Genomic DNA, 13,766 nt, shown 5'->3' with positions numbered 1-13,766 from the left:
TTCGACGTCCTGTATCAGTCATTTATATATATATATGTGGCTGCATATGTTTATTCATAGTTGCACCTTTATGTGTCTTATCAAAAACAGGCCATCTGCATCCAGGGAGCTGGCTTGTTCTGACCCAAGAGCCATAGGTGGAGGGAGCAGAGGCGACCGCAGCACAGAATAATGGAGGCACGCTTCGGTAACGTGGTGTTCAGCTCCAGCTTTGACTCCGGGAACCTGGCCCGCGTGGAGAAGGTGGAGAAGGGCAGTTGCTCCCCCCCGGCTGCCGCAGCCTCGACCGGGGGCGCTTTCTCAGGGCCGACCCCCACAGCACCGGACTATGAGTTCAACGTGTGGACGCAGCCAGACTGTGCCGGGACAGAGCATGAGAATGGAAATAGGTCGGTGTCTATGGCGATACTCAACTGTCTATGTCGCTGGCTTTATCCCAAGTGTCCTTTACTTTAAGTCTCTGTTTGATATATATTTCAGCTTTTTTGGTATTTTGTAATGGCCTATTTTACTGCTTCTATGTTTATGACATGTTGTTTTGTTTATGAAACACAATGTGCACCCTCTTTTCTCTGCCACATACGTATGTAATTCCAAATGTTGTTATTGTGTTATAAACAGTGATGAAACCGTAAACACAGCCCTGGTCACTTCTTCCATCCTCTCACTTATGCTTTTCTTTTTGTTGTTGTTGTTGTGGCTGTGTGTGTGTTCTGCCAGGTCGTGGTTCTACTTCAGCGTGCGTGGGGCGTCTCCAGGCAAGCTGCTGAAGGTGACCGTGATGAACATGAATAAGCAGAACAAGTTGTACAGCCAGGGCATGGCCCCGCTGGTACGCACCGTTCCCGGCAAGACTCGCTGGGAGAGGGTCCGCGACAGGCCCACCTTCGAGGTGGGTGTGGGCGTGTGTGTGAGTGTGTTATGATGTGTGTATGGGAAAGTTACAAATATAATGGAAACTAAAATGCTGTTAAAATACAAAGATCATACAAAAATGTATAAAAGTGGCAATTACAAATTAGTTTAGGCGATTACATAAAATAAATAAGATTGATTGTGCAGTTGGAGAACAGTGTTAGACACGGCACAGACATAGCGTTTAGTATAGTAAGGGGAAAGTGTAGTATCATGTAATGGAAATCGATGTGAGCATGACCAAAACCAACTGCTCTTTCCCCTTGTCCCCCTTCCACGTGTCATCCAGATGGTGGAGAGCCAGTTCACCCTTTCTTTCACCCACCGGCTGTCAGAGACGAGGGGCGCCTCCACCTTCTTCTCCTTCTGCTTCCCCTTCTCCTACAGCGAGAGCCAGGACATGTTGCAGCAGCTGGACCAGAGCTACCCCAACAATGCTGTCCTCCACCCCGGCAGGTAAGGCAGGTCGCACAGGTCCGCAAAAATGCCCCGCACGCAACGTTTTCCCACAGCTGAAACGGAGAGAGCGAAATAGTGGGTGGTATCTGGGTTGTTACTGTGCCTGTCACAGTGAGGACGGAAATAGAGTCGTGTTTCACCATCAATGATAAACTGGAGGTTCCGGAGGAGTGTATAAAAATTCCTGTATTTGTTGCACTTTGGGGATAACATTTTCACCAAATGTGCAATAACTCAGCATTTTCATGAGTCACTTAATAGTTCATGTACATCATATTCATGCATCCATTTTTATATGCACTTTTTTCTCCTAATATTTGTACATTTTATATCGCCTGTATTGTTGGTTTCATATTTCTTACTTTATTCGATCAATTCAATTTTCTTTCCCATTACTTGCATGATTCAAATGGAGCAAGTATGTTTTTGCCATTCATCCACCGTCTCCCCCCACCCTAGTCCCCCAGAGAGTGTGTACTACCACCGGGAGCTTCTGTGTCACTCACTGGACGGCAACAGGGTGGACCTCCTCACCGTCACCAACTGCGGCGGGATGGAGGATGAGCGGGAGACCCGGCTGCCCAAGTTGTTCCCCGACACGGACACCCCGCGGCCCCACCGTTTCCCCGGCAAACGGGTACACGTTTATACCAATGACAATACTCTCTCTCTCTCTCTCTCTCTCTCTCTCTCTCTCTCTCTCTCTCTCTCTCTCTCTCTCTCTCTCTCTCTCTCTCTCTCTCTCTCTCTCTCTCTCTCTCTCTCTCTCTCTCTCTCTCTCTCTCTCTCTGTATCCGTCTCTCTCTCTGTCTGTCTCTGTCTGTCTGTCTGTCTGTCTGTCTGTCTGTCTGTCTGTCTGTCTGTCTGTCTGTCTGTCTGTCGCTCTCGCTCTCTTGCTCTCTCTCTCTCATCATTTGTGTCATCAAACAGGATTTGTGGCATTATCTGTGAGCCGCTCGTAAACTGGTACCCCACGGTCGCTCCGTCCTTGGCCTACGCAGAGACCGTGAAAAATGTAGATGTTGTATAACTCTGAAACCGTTAGGTGCCTGTTCACATCAAGCGGGGATCTCTCTTGAACTACCCCCAGGTGTAAACAGGCTTTCCACGTGAGCCACTAGGCTACCATGGCCCGGTATCTATACTGTTTGATGACAAATCCTTTCATAATAATATTTATTTAACCGGGACAATGTACGGTTAGAAGCTGTCCCAGAATCAGCTAGAAAGCTCAATCTCATCTGTAGTCCCTTGCGAGGTCACACAAAGCAAAGACAGACGCGTTACGCAAAATAGTTCACAGCAGGAGTCACATCGGCCGACCCGCTGAATCCGATTGGCCCGTAGGTGTTCTTCCTCAGCAGCCGCGTGCACCCGGGGGAGACGCCAGCGGCGTTCGTGTTCAACGGCTTCCTGGCCTTCATTCTGCGGCGGGATGACCCGCGCGCCCAGGCCCTGCGCAGCATGTTCGTCTTCAAGCTCATCCCCATGCTGAACCCCGACGGTGTGGTGCGCGGCCATTACAGGTAGCTGCAATGGCCTCCTGGTCACATGACCCTTTGTTTTGGTATGGGCTCTGTGAACAGTGGAGTCCAAAGCACGTGTCTAGTTAAGGACTCTTTCAAAGGTGATGATGTGAATTCATTGAGTTGGGTGAATGCAGACCATCCATAAGAAATAAGGACACGGTTAAACGACAATAAATAGTTGCAACGGTTAATATCCACATAGCCTACATTTCACATAAAAGGTTTAACTGGTGTCTCATTCAAGTATTGGTTTGAGCTTGCAATAGCAACACTCTGAATCTGTAATCCCCAGAGGTTTTTTACAGTAGTGTCGCTTTACTTTGGGTTGTCAATTATTTATGTGTCACTGCCTCAGGGTCAAAAGGATTCTTTGTAATAACACTGTTTAAATATTTCTCTCTCTTTCTCGCTCTCTCTCTCCCCCCCCTCCCCCCCTCCCTCCCTCCCTCCCTCCCTCCCTCCCTCCCTCCCTCCCTCCCTCCCTCCCTCTCTGACCCACAGAACCGACTCCAGAGGCGTCAACCTGAACAGACAGTACCTCAACCCCAGCCCCGAGCTCCACCCTTCCATCTACGCTGCCAAGACCCTGCTCCTCTACCACCACCAACAACACCCCCACCCACACCCCAACACGACGCTCCACCCCCTGGCAACCGCGGCGGCGGCGGCGGCAGCGGCAGCGGCGGAGGCAGACTCCGCCCCCCAAAGCCCCCCGTTGGCCCCGCTGGGCGACAAGGCGTCGACCAATCAGCCGCAGCCGCCGCTCCCCCTCACCCCCATGGAGGTCAGCCTGAATCAGCGCAACGCCGAGAAGGACGGGGCCGCGCCCCTCACGCCGGAGATCTCCATGGTTACGGAGGAGAACGCGTGGCCCGCCGCCGAGATGGGAAAGGGCGTTGAGACCAATGGGCTGAGTCCGTCGCCCGCGGTTACGGCGACGTCAGAGACGGCGTGCGCCATCGAGGAGGCCGTCCGGCAGGGCGACGAGCCGATCTCCACCCAAGAAGGAGGCGTGGCCTATTATGTTGACTTGCACGGCCACGCCTCTAAGCGCGGCTGCTTCATGTACGGGAACAGCCTTCCGAACGAAGCCCAGCAGGTGGGATTGAGTTGTTTTGGGACACGGAACATTTTGGCCCAATCCCATTTCTACCCCTTACCCCTCCCCCCTTCAAAACAAGGGGGAGGGGTAAGGGGAAGGGGTAAGGGGTAGAAATGGGATTGGGCCTTTATATCCATCAGCAATTATGTTTCTAGAGGTTTATGCATGGGTCCCTTCTGTGTGGTTTTTATAATGACATATGATAGAGAAACACGGCACAGGGTTTTCAGTCTGCAAAAGAGACAGGATAATAATGTATTCTACCCTTTGATTATTTGAGCCCAGAGCACTCAGGTCCTGCCCTTGAAAACACACAAAGACATGTAGAGATGCAGTAGCTACAAAATAAACAACTCTAATAGGCTCCCTTTTTGCCTTTTCTCTTCCTTTCGGTCTCTCTCTCTCTCTCCCCTCCCTCCCACAGGTGGAGAACATGCTGTACCCGCGGCTCATCGCATTGAACTCGGCAAACTTTGACTTCCAGGGCTGCAACTTCTCTGAGAAGAACATGTATGCCAGGGACAAGCGAGACGGCCAGTCCAAGGAGGGCAGCGGGAGAGTGGCCATCTACAAGGCCATGGGGCTGCTGCACAGGTGGGACTCTAGGTGGAGCTAAGCAATGCTATCCTTAGTGAATGTTAACAAGATAGGAAAACGTTTCTGAACACTTTAGCGCCATTCCTTTTTGGCAGAGTTTGTTCGGTCCATTACTTTTCATGATAGTCTACTCACTGTGGATATCTATTCGGATACCTGAACGATTTAAGCATGAGCGAGTTAAGCACGGTTACGCACCAATATACAACGTTAAAGTTGCAGCATCGCACACAAAAACAGTCGTTCAGCTAGAATGTCGAAGTCCTTCTTTGACACATTTACCGTCACACGTCTCATGTTTAAATCAGTCAGGCTTGGCTGTCAGGCTGTGTGTGACAACGACGCACGTGTCTTCCCTCCCCGTCTCAGTTACACGCTGGAGTGCAACTACAACACAGGAAGAGCCATGAACTCCATCCCACCCGCTTGCCATGACAACGGACGGGCCACGCCCCCTCCCACCCCTTCCTTCCCGCCTAAATACACTCCAGAAATATATGAACAGGTGAGAAAAAACACTGTACAACCCCATTGGCTAGCAAGCAGATATTTATTGGGATTAGGAGGCATGTACTTAAATGTGATTATGGGAATCAATGTATTATTAGCGCATGAGTTTACGTGCGCTTTTTATTCGGTTTATGTGATTGTTTCATTTTGTGAGCGCCACCCATTGGTTGTGGTCCTGTATTTTTCGGGTGTTTATTTTTGTTCTGTACGGCTGCAGAGACGTTTCCAACAGCATTTGATTTGATTGGGTTGGGTTCATTATACTGCAATTTCGGCAAACGCACTCATGAATACTTAAAATACAAAGCACACAATAACTTTGTGAAGACTGTTATTACACTTAAAGGGAGCAATCCTATTTAAGCCTTATATTCCAAATTAAGTTTCAGGGTTGTTGTGTTTTTGGAGGGTACTCGATACTTGATGCGTTTAACCCATAACTCCCTTCAAGTTATCCATTAGAATTGGTTCCAGTTAGTTTGCTTTTCCCATTTCCGCTGTCATGTACGCCCTAATTCACTTGCCTTGGGCCCTTTTTATGTGTGTGCGTGTGCGCGTTTCTGCGTGTGTGTTAGTACACTTAACAGTGTTTTATATGTGTAATAAAACGTTGTTTTGTATAGATATAGTTCTCTATAAAGGCCCCTTCCATTCAATCAATAAAAATTTGATCTATTAAATTATCTAAGGTCTGCAAATGTATCCTTAATACGTAGAAATAGTACAAATCGAGCGAGCCATCTTTCTTAATCCCTCTTCCCAACTGAAAAATGAAGATTATGTTTACTTAAACTTTATTCAAGTAAACTTAAACATCCAAGTTTACTATTAATCCTAGCAGGATGATCCTTTCCAAAGAGACATACAGTGAATTCCGATACATTTGCATGTTTGCAACCGGCTGTGTTTTGTGTCTGATGATCGTCTACATCTCTCTCACGACTGTTCCTGCCGCTTTGCATTTTGTGGTCCCACAACCGTTTGAAAATGCTTGTGTGACAATGGGATCTGTGTTTGTGTGTGTGTGTGTGCGTGTGCGTGTGTGTGTGTCTCTCTCTCTCTCTCTCCCTCAGGTGGGCCGAGCCGTGGCTATCTCGGCGCTGGACATGGCGGAGGGAAACCCGTGGCCCCGATTGGTGCTTTCGGAGCACAGCTGCCTGTCCAACCTGCGGGCCTCGCTCCTGAAGTACGTCCGCAACACCAAGAGCCTCAACGGCCACGGGCAGCAGGCCCCGCCGCGGATCACCGCCCACCAGCCGGGGAGCAGGGCCTCGCCGCCCAAGAGCTTCAGCAGGTGGGTCGACACGCAACCACGCACACATGCACACACACAAATCGGCCGACTCTATCGGCCGATAGAATCGGCCAACCGATGTATCGGTCAGGCTCTAGATAGCTGACTGGATAATTGATGTCGGATAAAAAAAGGTTAAACTCGATTATAATAATAATAATAATAATGCATTTTATTTATGGGCGCCTTTCTTGACAACATAATAAAACAGTGTACAAGAGAAAAACTGTGTGTTCATTCTAGTCCCAAGAATGCAATTGACTTAAAGGGAGTAGGCTTGGGTGAAAAGATAAATATACAGGTGAGATTTGAAGGTGATAATGGAACCTGAGATTATATTAGTTTGGAGATCGTTTGACCCAAAAATCGAAATCACGATCAAAATTCAATTAATTGCACAGCCCTAGCGTCACATCCTAAAGAGCATGCGCTCTCTCTCTCCCTCCCCCTCCCCGCAGCTCTCTGTCCTGCTCCCCGTCAGAGCACACCGTGGGCCGCGTGCGCTCCAACAGCCACAGCAGCAGCAGCCAGACGCCCTCCCCCAAGATCCACTCCTCGCCCAGCTTCACCTTCGGCTGCCCCCCGCCGCCGTCGCTGGCGTCGCGCGCCCACGGGCAGCAGCACCACCACAACGCCCCCCACCACCACAGCGCACACCACCACCACAACGCACACCCGCCCATCGTGCGTGCCGGCGCAAAGCCGCAGCTCGGCCCGGTCAGAGGTAAGGAAGGCGACCGCGCGTGCGGTTCGCTGTGATCCCTTTGGGGGGGAACTGTGTTATGCGTGTGTGTGTGTCTGGAGCTCTCTTGCTCTCTCTCTCGCGCTCTTTCTTTTTTTCCTCGGGCTGCAATCCTTTTGAGCTGCCTTTGTTATCCGGCGGACTGATATACGGTTACCCGGATGCAAACTATAACTTCAGATTGGCTGTCGTGGTTGGCTCTTCTCAGCCTTGCAATGGGTTTGACTTTGAGACGCTGACCAATGGGTTCAACGGACAGGGTGTATCCCTCATCTGAGCCTGCATACGCCATATCTCCCGCATGATTGAAGCATGATCCCAGCCCCTTTGGCCGTGTGTGTGTGTGTGTGTGTGTGTGTGTGTGTGTGTGTGTGTGTGTGTGTGTGTGTGTGTGTGTGTGTGTGTGTGTGTGTGTGTGTGTGTGTGTGTGTGTGTGTGTGTGTGTGTGTGTGTGTGTGTATGTTACCCTCTGCAGGCATCTGAGACGCATGTATCTATTACTCCCTGCATGTGTCTGAGCCGTTGTTATTGTTTGTGTTTATGTGTGAGTATACATCACCCTGCATGGGTCTGAGCAATTGTGTGTGTGTGTGTGTGTGTGTGTGTGTGTGTCTATGTGTGTTTGTGTCTGTGTGTGTATGTGTGTGCGTGCGCGTGGGCCACTTTCTCTGTAGACCCTAAGGCTCCAGAGAAGAGACGCCCCACCCACCACCGCCCGGTCCTCCAGTCTCCTAGCAACACCAGTCGTACACCCCCTGTCCGCCCCCCACCCCCTTCCTCCTCGTCCTCGTCCTCGTCTTCCTCCTCCTCGGTGTGCACGGGGGCCGGCCCCTCTTGCACCCTCCCGGCCTCCGTCAGTCTGGCAGGTCTGTACACCCTCCAGCCTCCCAGTCTCTCCGTCCTGCTCCCAACCCTGCAGGCGCTCCCCCGCCCGGGGCTGCTCTCCAAACTGAGTCCCCTGCTCCTTCAGGGCCTTCCAGCCCAACAGGCTACCGACTCTCCTCCTGGGCCTAAACTGGACTGAATATAGCCTGTTCCTTTCTGTTCCTCTTTCTGTAGTATGTGCGTGTGTGTGTGTGTTTGTGTGTGTGTGTGTGCGTGTGCCTAACCGTGTGCAGTATCAGAATGTGAGGGATTATACGTAACTTGTCTGGCAATAACCAATAGCCCTGATCTGGTTGAACAAGTGAGTAAAAACAACTACGCACTGACCCAAAGCTAATTGCTTTTAGCTCCTTTCAAAGACAATAATTGGTGCTAGCAGCTATTTAGCAAACTGAGCACATTTCTGCCTTTTTAACATTTATTCCATAGTATCGGGGCCAGGGGGAACAGTGAAGTGGAATTTCTGTAACATTACCAACATTACATCTTAGATAACATGTTTGTCTTTTCTGTAGCTGCTGTATACAGATCATGCACCAGGTTTTGTGTATTTGTTCTGTGAATAAAAAACCTGAGCGAAGATGTATATATATTCTCTTAATCTAATGTTTGTTGTTAATTTGGTGGAATTATATTCAGCCCAAATAATGTTTTCATCCTCATTGTTGTCACATCTTAAACCGTGATGTTGTTCAAGAAAAGCTTTTTCAAAAGCCTTATCGTTTACAAATAGCTGCAGAGGAAGCTGTAAACTTATGTCCCGTAATACTGTTTTATGTAGCCAACGTTTTGTGTCTTTAGCTTTGTTGTGCAAGTCATTGTATAGTTGAATGTGGAGGCTATGCGAGTGCGTTGTGCTAGGCTTAGAGGTGGGTGAGGCTTTTGTTGTCGAAAGATATTAGTTTTTGGAGACAAGGTTCAACGTAACTTTACTGGAACTTTTTAATGTCTACGAGTTCCAGTGCAGATCTGTGGAGCGTGAGTTCATAGGGTGTTGTCTGTAACCTAACACACTGATTATAATGGGGAACAATTATGTGGAAAGAAGGGAACTGAAACAGGGTTTTGTTTTAGGTGGTAATATGGTTGTGATACTCTGAGAGCTGTCCCCCAAAATCACCAGCTATAGTAGCATCATTATTGCTGAATTAAGTTCTAATTAAATCTTTTAACTTCTTTCTTTACAAGTCGTGTTGGCAATTTCTCTCGCTTGTAGCCAGCTACTGTCTGTGCCGGTGTCGTTTGTGAGTCGTAGCGATAGCGTGTGTAGCCTTGTGTTGGTCTTTTCTGTACATGATGATGCTATATTTATAGCTATGATAGTTGCTTTAGTACATATCGGTCACAACTTACAATATAACCACAATGTTGGTCTCGCTCCAATGCTTCAGTTCTAATAATAACCGGTTTAACCCAGTTAAGAGGGGCATAGACGACATAAGTGACTGTGAGGAAAATTGCCTATTAAATACTAGAAAAGCCTTGGCTTCTATTAGGACTATTTCTCCAAAGTATTCATCTACAGCCATTATTCCATAGCAAAAAAAAAGGCTAATTGCCTGAAGTACGATGATATATGACTAAGTTATCTGACAGCGGAGGAAATAGATTCATTCACAAGCAACACATAAAGAACTTTTGCGGATGAATTCTTTGACCTGCGATTTGCACTGTGAACGTTGATGTGATGTGTTTTAGCAGCGGTATTGCTCCTTAAATGTCTCTTTTTAGTTTTTTGCACTGTTGAGGTTGAGAAAAGGGAGAAAATTACGCAGAAACGTTCATATGCACATTCCCTTTGAGGCATTCCCGATTAATTTGACCCTTCATGAAGCTATACATGGTGCGAACCTAGATGATGAGAACGTTTGGTTCTGTGTGAAGCCCTTACTGATATCCGCCCCCCTTTAAGTGCGCCACTCTTCTAATCCGTCGGATTTCTGTAATAAAATCTATGCCTTTAAATTAAGGAACTCCTCTGTGTGAACTCTGCTTTATGACTCTGTGGGTGATTTCGTATGGATGTGTGTCCATGATCGCTCCATACATGCATGTGTGGATTTGTGTGATTGTGTGCTGCATCTGCCCTTTCTCATTTCTATTTTGATCACCTCGACTGATCTATCCTTAACATTTAATCACTTGCATTGAGCCTAATTATTAAATTAGTTAATCCGAAACATTACAACAATTATATCACCCTGATTTACCAGTGCAGAAGTTATTATATTTTAGACTCATCTATTCTGCATATAAATATGGACAAAATAATACAAAAAACTGATTTTAATATTTGTTGGCCTATTTTTAAGTATGTCTCTACCAACCACCAATCATCTCATCCACCTCTTTTCTGTGGCACGCTTTGATTGACAGGCCTCAGCTGCCCAGACCTACAGGTTGGTGGAGCTGGGGGCGTGACCAGGAAGGCCTTCCCCATTCGGATTGGGCGAGGAGGAAAAGGGGGGCGGAGCCTACTGTCCACACATCCCCCTACAGAGGGACACGCTAAGGTTTGTAAGCCTCGAATTGGATGGGTTTGTTGTCATGCAAGGAGGTTGGAAGCACTTTTTAACCTTGTCCATTTGTCATTGTTGTCTCCAGACAAGCTTCATTTATTAAATTTGCTTCCTCTCTACAAGTCTAATTTAATTGAAATACTGTAGCTGAAGGAACTGGCCAATTAGGTTACACAAAAAAAAACAGGCTGGATCTGAGAGGATGGTGAGTTTGGCTTGCAGGGACATAAAGGCATTGACTCACTGTTTTCTCACTGTTTTCTCTCTCTCTCTCTCTCTCTCTCTCTCTCTCTCTCTCTCTCTCTCTCTCTCTGGCCCCAGAGTGCTAAAAATACTGGACCTGATCACATCCTTTCCTCCATTGAGTTCAGCAAGTGAGTGTGATGCACAAAACACTTAATGTGTCTTAATGTAGAAAAACATGGACAACATTTTTCCAGTCAATGTTCAATCAATATGTGGTGAGAGGTTTACTGACAGCACCTGTTGTAACCTGCACAGGTGTGCCCTGCAACCCCGGAAAAGTCGTATCCCCATTATAAGTGCGGGATCAATGGAGACTCCGCCCACACACTGTAAAAGCCCCACCTCTTCGAGTGGCAGTTCAACATCCTCCACAATGCGGGTGTGGAAAATCGTCAAACCAGGCATTCGCAGGCCGCTCTCGTTCTCAGGTATCATGACTAAAACCCAAACAAATACACTGAAGTGCCTACCATTACTTAAAGAGTGTAAATCTAAACTACCGGTACAGGGTAATATTCCTATATCGCTATATGAAAGAAAAGTGGATTATTATTATTTTATTTTGACTAACAAAACAAACCTATGATCATACCCAGTTTATTTATCTTTCTAATTTTCCTTCTTTTATATGCTCTAGGTGTATCTGGGGTTCAGCATTGTCTCCAGCAAGTTGTCTCCATCTATCAACCGGACACTCTCATAGAAGCCTTACCTGAGCCAGATCAACTGCAGCGTCAGGTACCTGAATGATCATAATTAGTTGTTACAAAAATTACATTCCCAATGATTTTATTTTCAATAAAATAAAAAAATACATTTTCTTTTTTACTTAACCGACCGCAACGTGTTTCTTCTATCGTCCAAGGTGACCGATCCGGCGATCTCGCTATCTGACCCCGTCCTTTCCTGTGAAACAGCGCCTATGTGTGGCGAGGCCTAAGGACTACAATCATTTAGAATGGGACCAGTTGGCGTGCATCGCTATCCGCGCGATTACTGTGAGGCTAACTGGCCACGGAGTCATCAAAGCCATTTACAGCACATCCGATTGACATATCTGACATTTAAACTAAGACAGATTTGTCAGTTTCTCCAATGCGAAGAAAATCAACATTATCCATACTGTGTGCAAAGCAATATTTAATATTTATTTATTCAACACTATTCCTGTGCTTAGCATGAGGGTAGACTATGGTCCTGATGGCCATTAGAACGGTTCGGGGGATGAGTGCCTTACTGAAGTGCATCTCATTTTAGGTGATTGAAGACACATTCCCTTTTATTCCAGATGAAAATGGGGACCAGCTGTTATTTTTACCTTTAAAAACTATGTACACTCAAATTAGATAGTTCCTCGTTTGTCCTAGTTTATTCTAAATTGCTCCTGAATGCACTCCTCTGTGACATGTTGCACTGTAAAACTACCTTTTTCTGCCACCTTCAAATGAGTCAAAAGTGTCTTGTGTTCGTACCAGCTGGCAGAGTAGCACTTTGAACTGAATTTTTACATGTTGTTGGCTTTTTTCAAAGTATGCTGTGTTTTTAGTGTGTTGTGTATGTAAATCGATGTGTTTCGAAAAATGTCATTGACATTATTTACCTCCACCTTGATGTTTACGATCGAGTTTATGAACCACAGGTTTGAAGCAATTTCAAACAAATGTTGAAAGGCGGTGTCAGGTGAAAAATGCTCCAGTACAAATACTTTGACAAAAATACCATGCGGACTCACTGACAACCACTGTAATCTTTCAATAAACAACGGCCTTATAATCTCACTGCATAGTCTTTTTTTTTTTTTCATTTCATACACTGAAGAAAACTGAATTCATATTTCATTCATTTATTTCTTAGAAAAAAAACCTGCTGTACAACTGAAGCAATATCAGGATTCATCTTGTGGATTTGCAGACAGGGCAGGACGAATGGTGGAGGAATGTTGTCTTTGTGATGGTGGCACCTTGAGAGGATGAGTGGGGCGATCCTCAGACCTGAGAGAAGGATGGAAAGACCATGTCAAATTTGACAGAGTGAAAAGTTTCTGTACAATTGTGTTTGATGACGGACATAATTCTCACCTTCCCATGCAAGATGGATGTGGGGCATGGTTGGGAAACTAGTCCATTTTCTTGGGGTTGTTGACAGCAACGTAGTGGTACAAAACGACCAGTAGGAACAATGAGACACCAAGCATGTTGGCGAATATTGCGAGCTGAACGTCTGTCACCATTCTGCGAGCAGGGGAAAGCCACAGGCCACACAATTTATCCTCATATGATCCTAACAGCGCTATCACACGTCATGAGTACAATCCCAACCCCGTTCAATAATACGTGATCTTAAGCAAAGTTTGTTTCCATATTGATGCCAGGCAGGCAGTGAATACGTCGGGAGCAAATATGTTCTAAAAAAATGTGAGAACACTGAAATCTAACATCCTACGGACCTACGCGATGTCTTCGCTCATAATGCTAGCATTAGCCCCTGATTCATTGTACCAGAATAAATCACGTATGGTCTGGGATCAGCGTAACCACAACATACGTGCATGGCACATACAGTAGTCTCGGAACCTACCTACAACGTGAAAGGAATATGTCTAATGTTATTATCTCTTGTAAAGACTTACGTGTGTATTTTAGTTTGACGTTTTACTTCACACGACCGATACTGCAGCTGCACAACAGTCCCTCCTACTTCCGGCTGGGCTGACGAGGCCACGTCACTCTAAGCCACCGGCATAGAAATAGACCGACTAGAGCAAATTCCAAAATGTGTTTTAGAGCACATCGGCACATCTGGTTCAATATCTGAAATTGATGGCTACATTTCACTTCTGCATTTTTTTATTTCATATAATACATGTATTTTTATGAAATGTGAAGAATATAAATGATTATTATCGAGATCTAACAATAGTGGTCATCCGGACCGCAGGGGGGCGCCCGTGCGTCGTCGTTTACATAGT

The 13,766-nt window shown here is 46.6% G+C and overlaps 2 protein-coding genes across 2 annotated transcripts in view; one reads left to right on the top strand and one right to left on the bottom strand.

Annotated features, from left to right (window-relative positions):
• agbl5 (AGBL carboxypeptidase 5) overlaps positions 1–12,610 on the top strand; it is a 13,227-nt gene extending 617 nt beyond the window's left edge. The window contains exons 1-16 of the mRNA XM_056581900.1: positions 1–389; positions 721–892; positions 1,205–1,371; positions 1,834–2,011; positions 2,722–2,900; positions 3,405–4,002; positions 4,430–4,599; positions 4,972–5,107; positions 6,186–6,406; positions 6,865–7,130; positions 7,823–8,014; positions 10,410–10,546; positions 10,874–10,926; positions 11,054–11,226; positions 11,436–11,536; positions 11,664–12,610. The exon at positions 1–389 is cut by the window's left edge and continues 617 nt beyond it. Coding sequence (XP_056437875.1) covers positions 172–389; positions 721–892; positions 1,205–1,371; positions 1,834–2,011; positions 2,722–2,900; positions 3,405–4,002; positions 4,430–4,599; positions 4,972–5,107; positions 6,186–6,406; positions 6,865–7,130; positions 7,823–8,014; positions 10,410–10,546; positions 10,874–10,926; positions 11,054–11,226; positions 11,436–11,536; positions 11,664–11,738 — 3,036 coding nt within the window. The 5' untranslated portion in view covers positions 1–171 and the 3' untranslated portion in view covers positions 11,739–12,610. The remainder of the gene's footprint in view (positions 390–720; positions 893–1,204; positions 1,372–1,833; positions 2,012–2,721; positions 2,901–3,404; positions 4,003–4,429; positions 4,600–4,971; positions 5,108–6,185; positions 6,407–6,864; positions 7,131–7,822; positions 8,015–10,409; positions 10,547–10,873; positions 10,927–11,053; positions 11,227–11,435; positions 11,537–11,663) is intronic.
• Positions 12,606–13,537, bottom strand: ost4 (oligosaccharyltransferase complex subunit 4 (non-catalytic)). Its single transcript, XM_056580933.1, has 3 exons — positions 13,428–13,537; positions 12,877–13,029; positions 12,606–12,789 (listed from the first exon to the last, which is right to left on the bottom strand). Exon 2 carries the CDS (start codon positions 13,026–13,028, stop codon positions 12,915–12,917), a length of 114 nt encoding a protein of 37 aa, XP_056436908.1. The 5' UTR covers position 13,029; positions 13,428–13,537; the 3' UTR covers positions 12,606–12,789; positions 12,877–12,914.
• Positions 13,538–13,766: the final 229 nt, after the last annotated feature.

This window comes from Gadus chalcogrammus, chromosome 21 (genome assembly GCF_026213295.1).
Source record: "Gadus chalcogrammus isolate NIFS_2021 chromosome 21, NIFS_Gcha_1.0, whole genome shotgun sequence".
Taxonomy (NCBI): domain Eukaryota; kingdom Metazoa; phylum Chordata; class Actinopteri; order Gadiformes; family Gadidae; genus Gadus; species Gadus chalcogrammus.
This window is presented reverse-complemented; position numbering and strand designations above follow the sequence as displayed.

Bases quoted from the DNA above. Each gene is read 5' to 3' on its own strand.
- ost4 (XM_056580933.1), bottom strand. From the start codon at position 13,028: ATGGTGACAGACGTTCAGCTCGCAATATTCGCCAACATGCTTGGTGTC.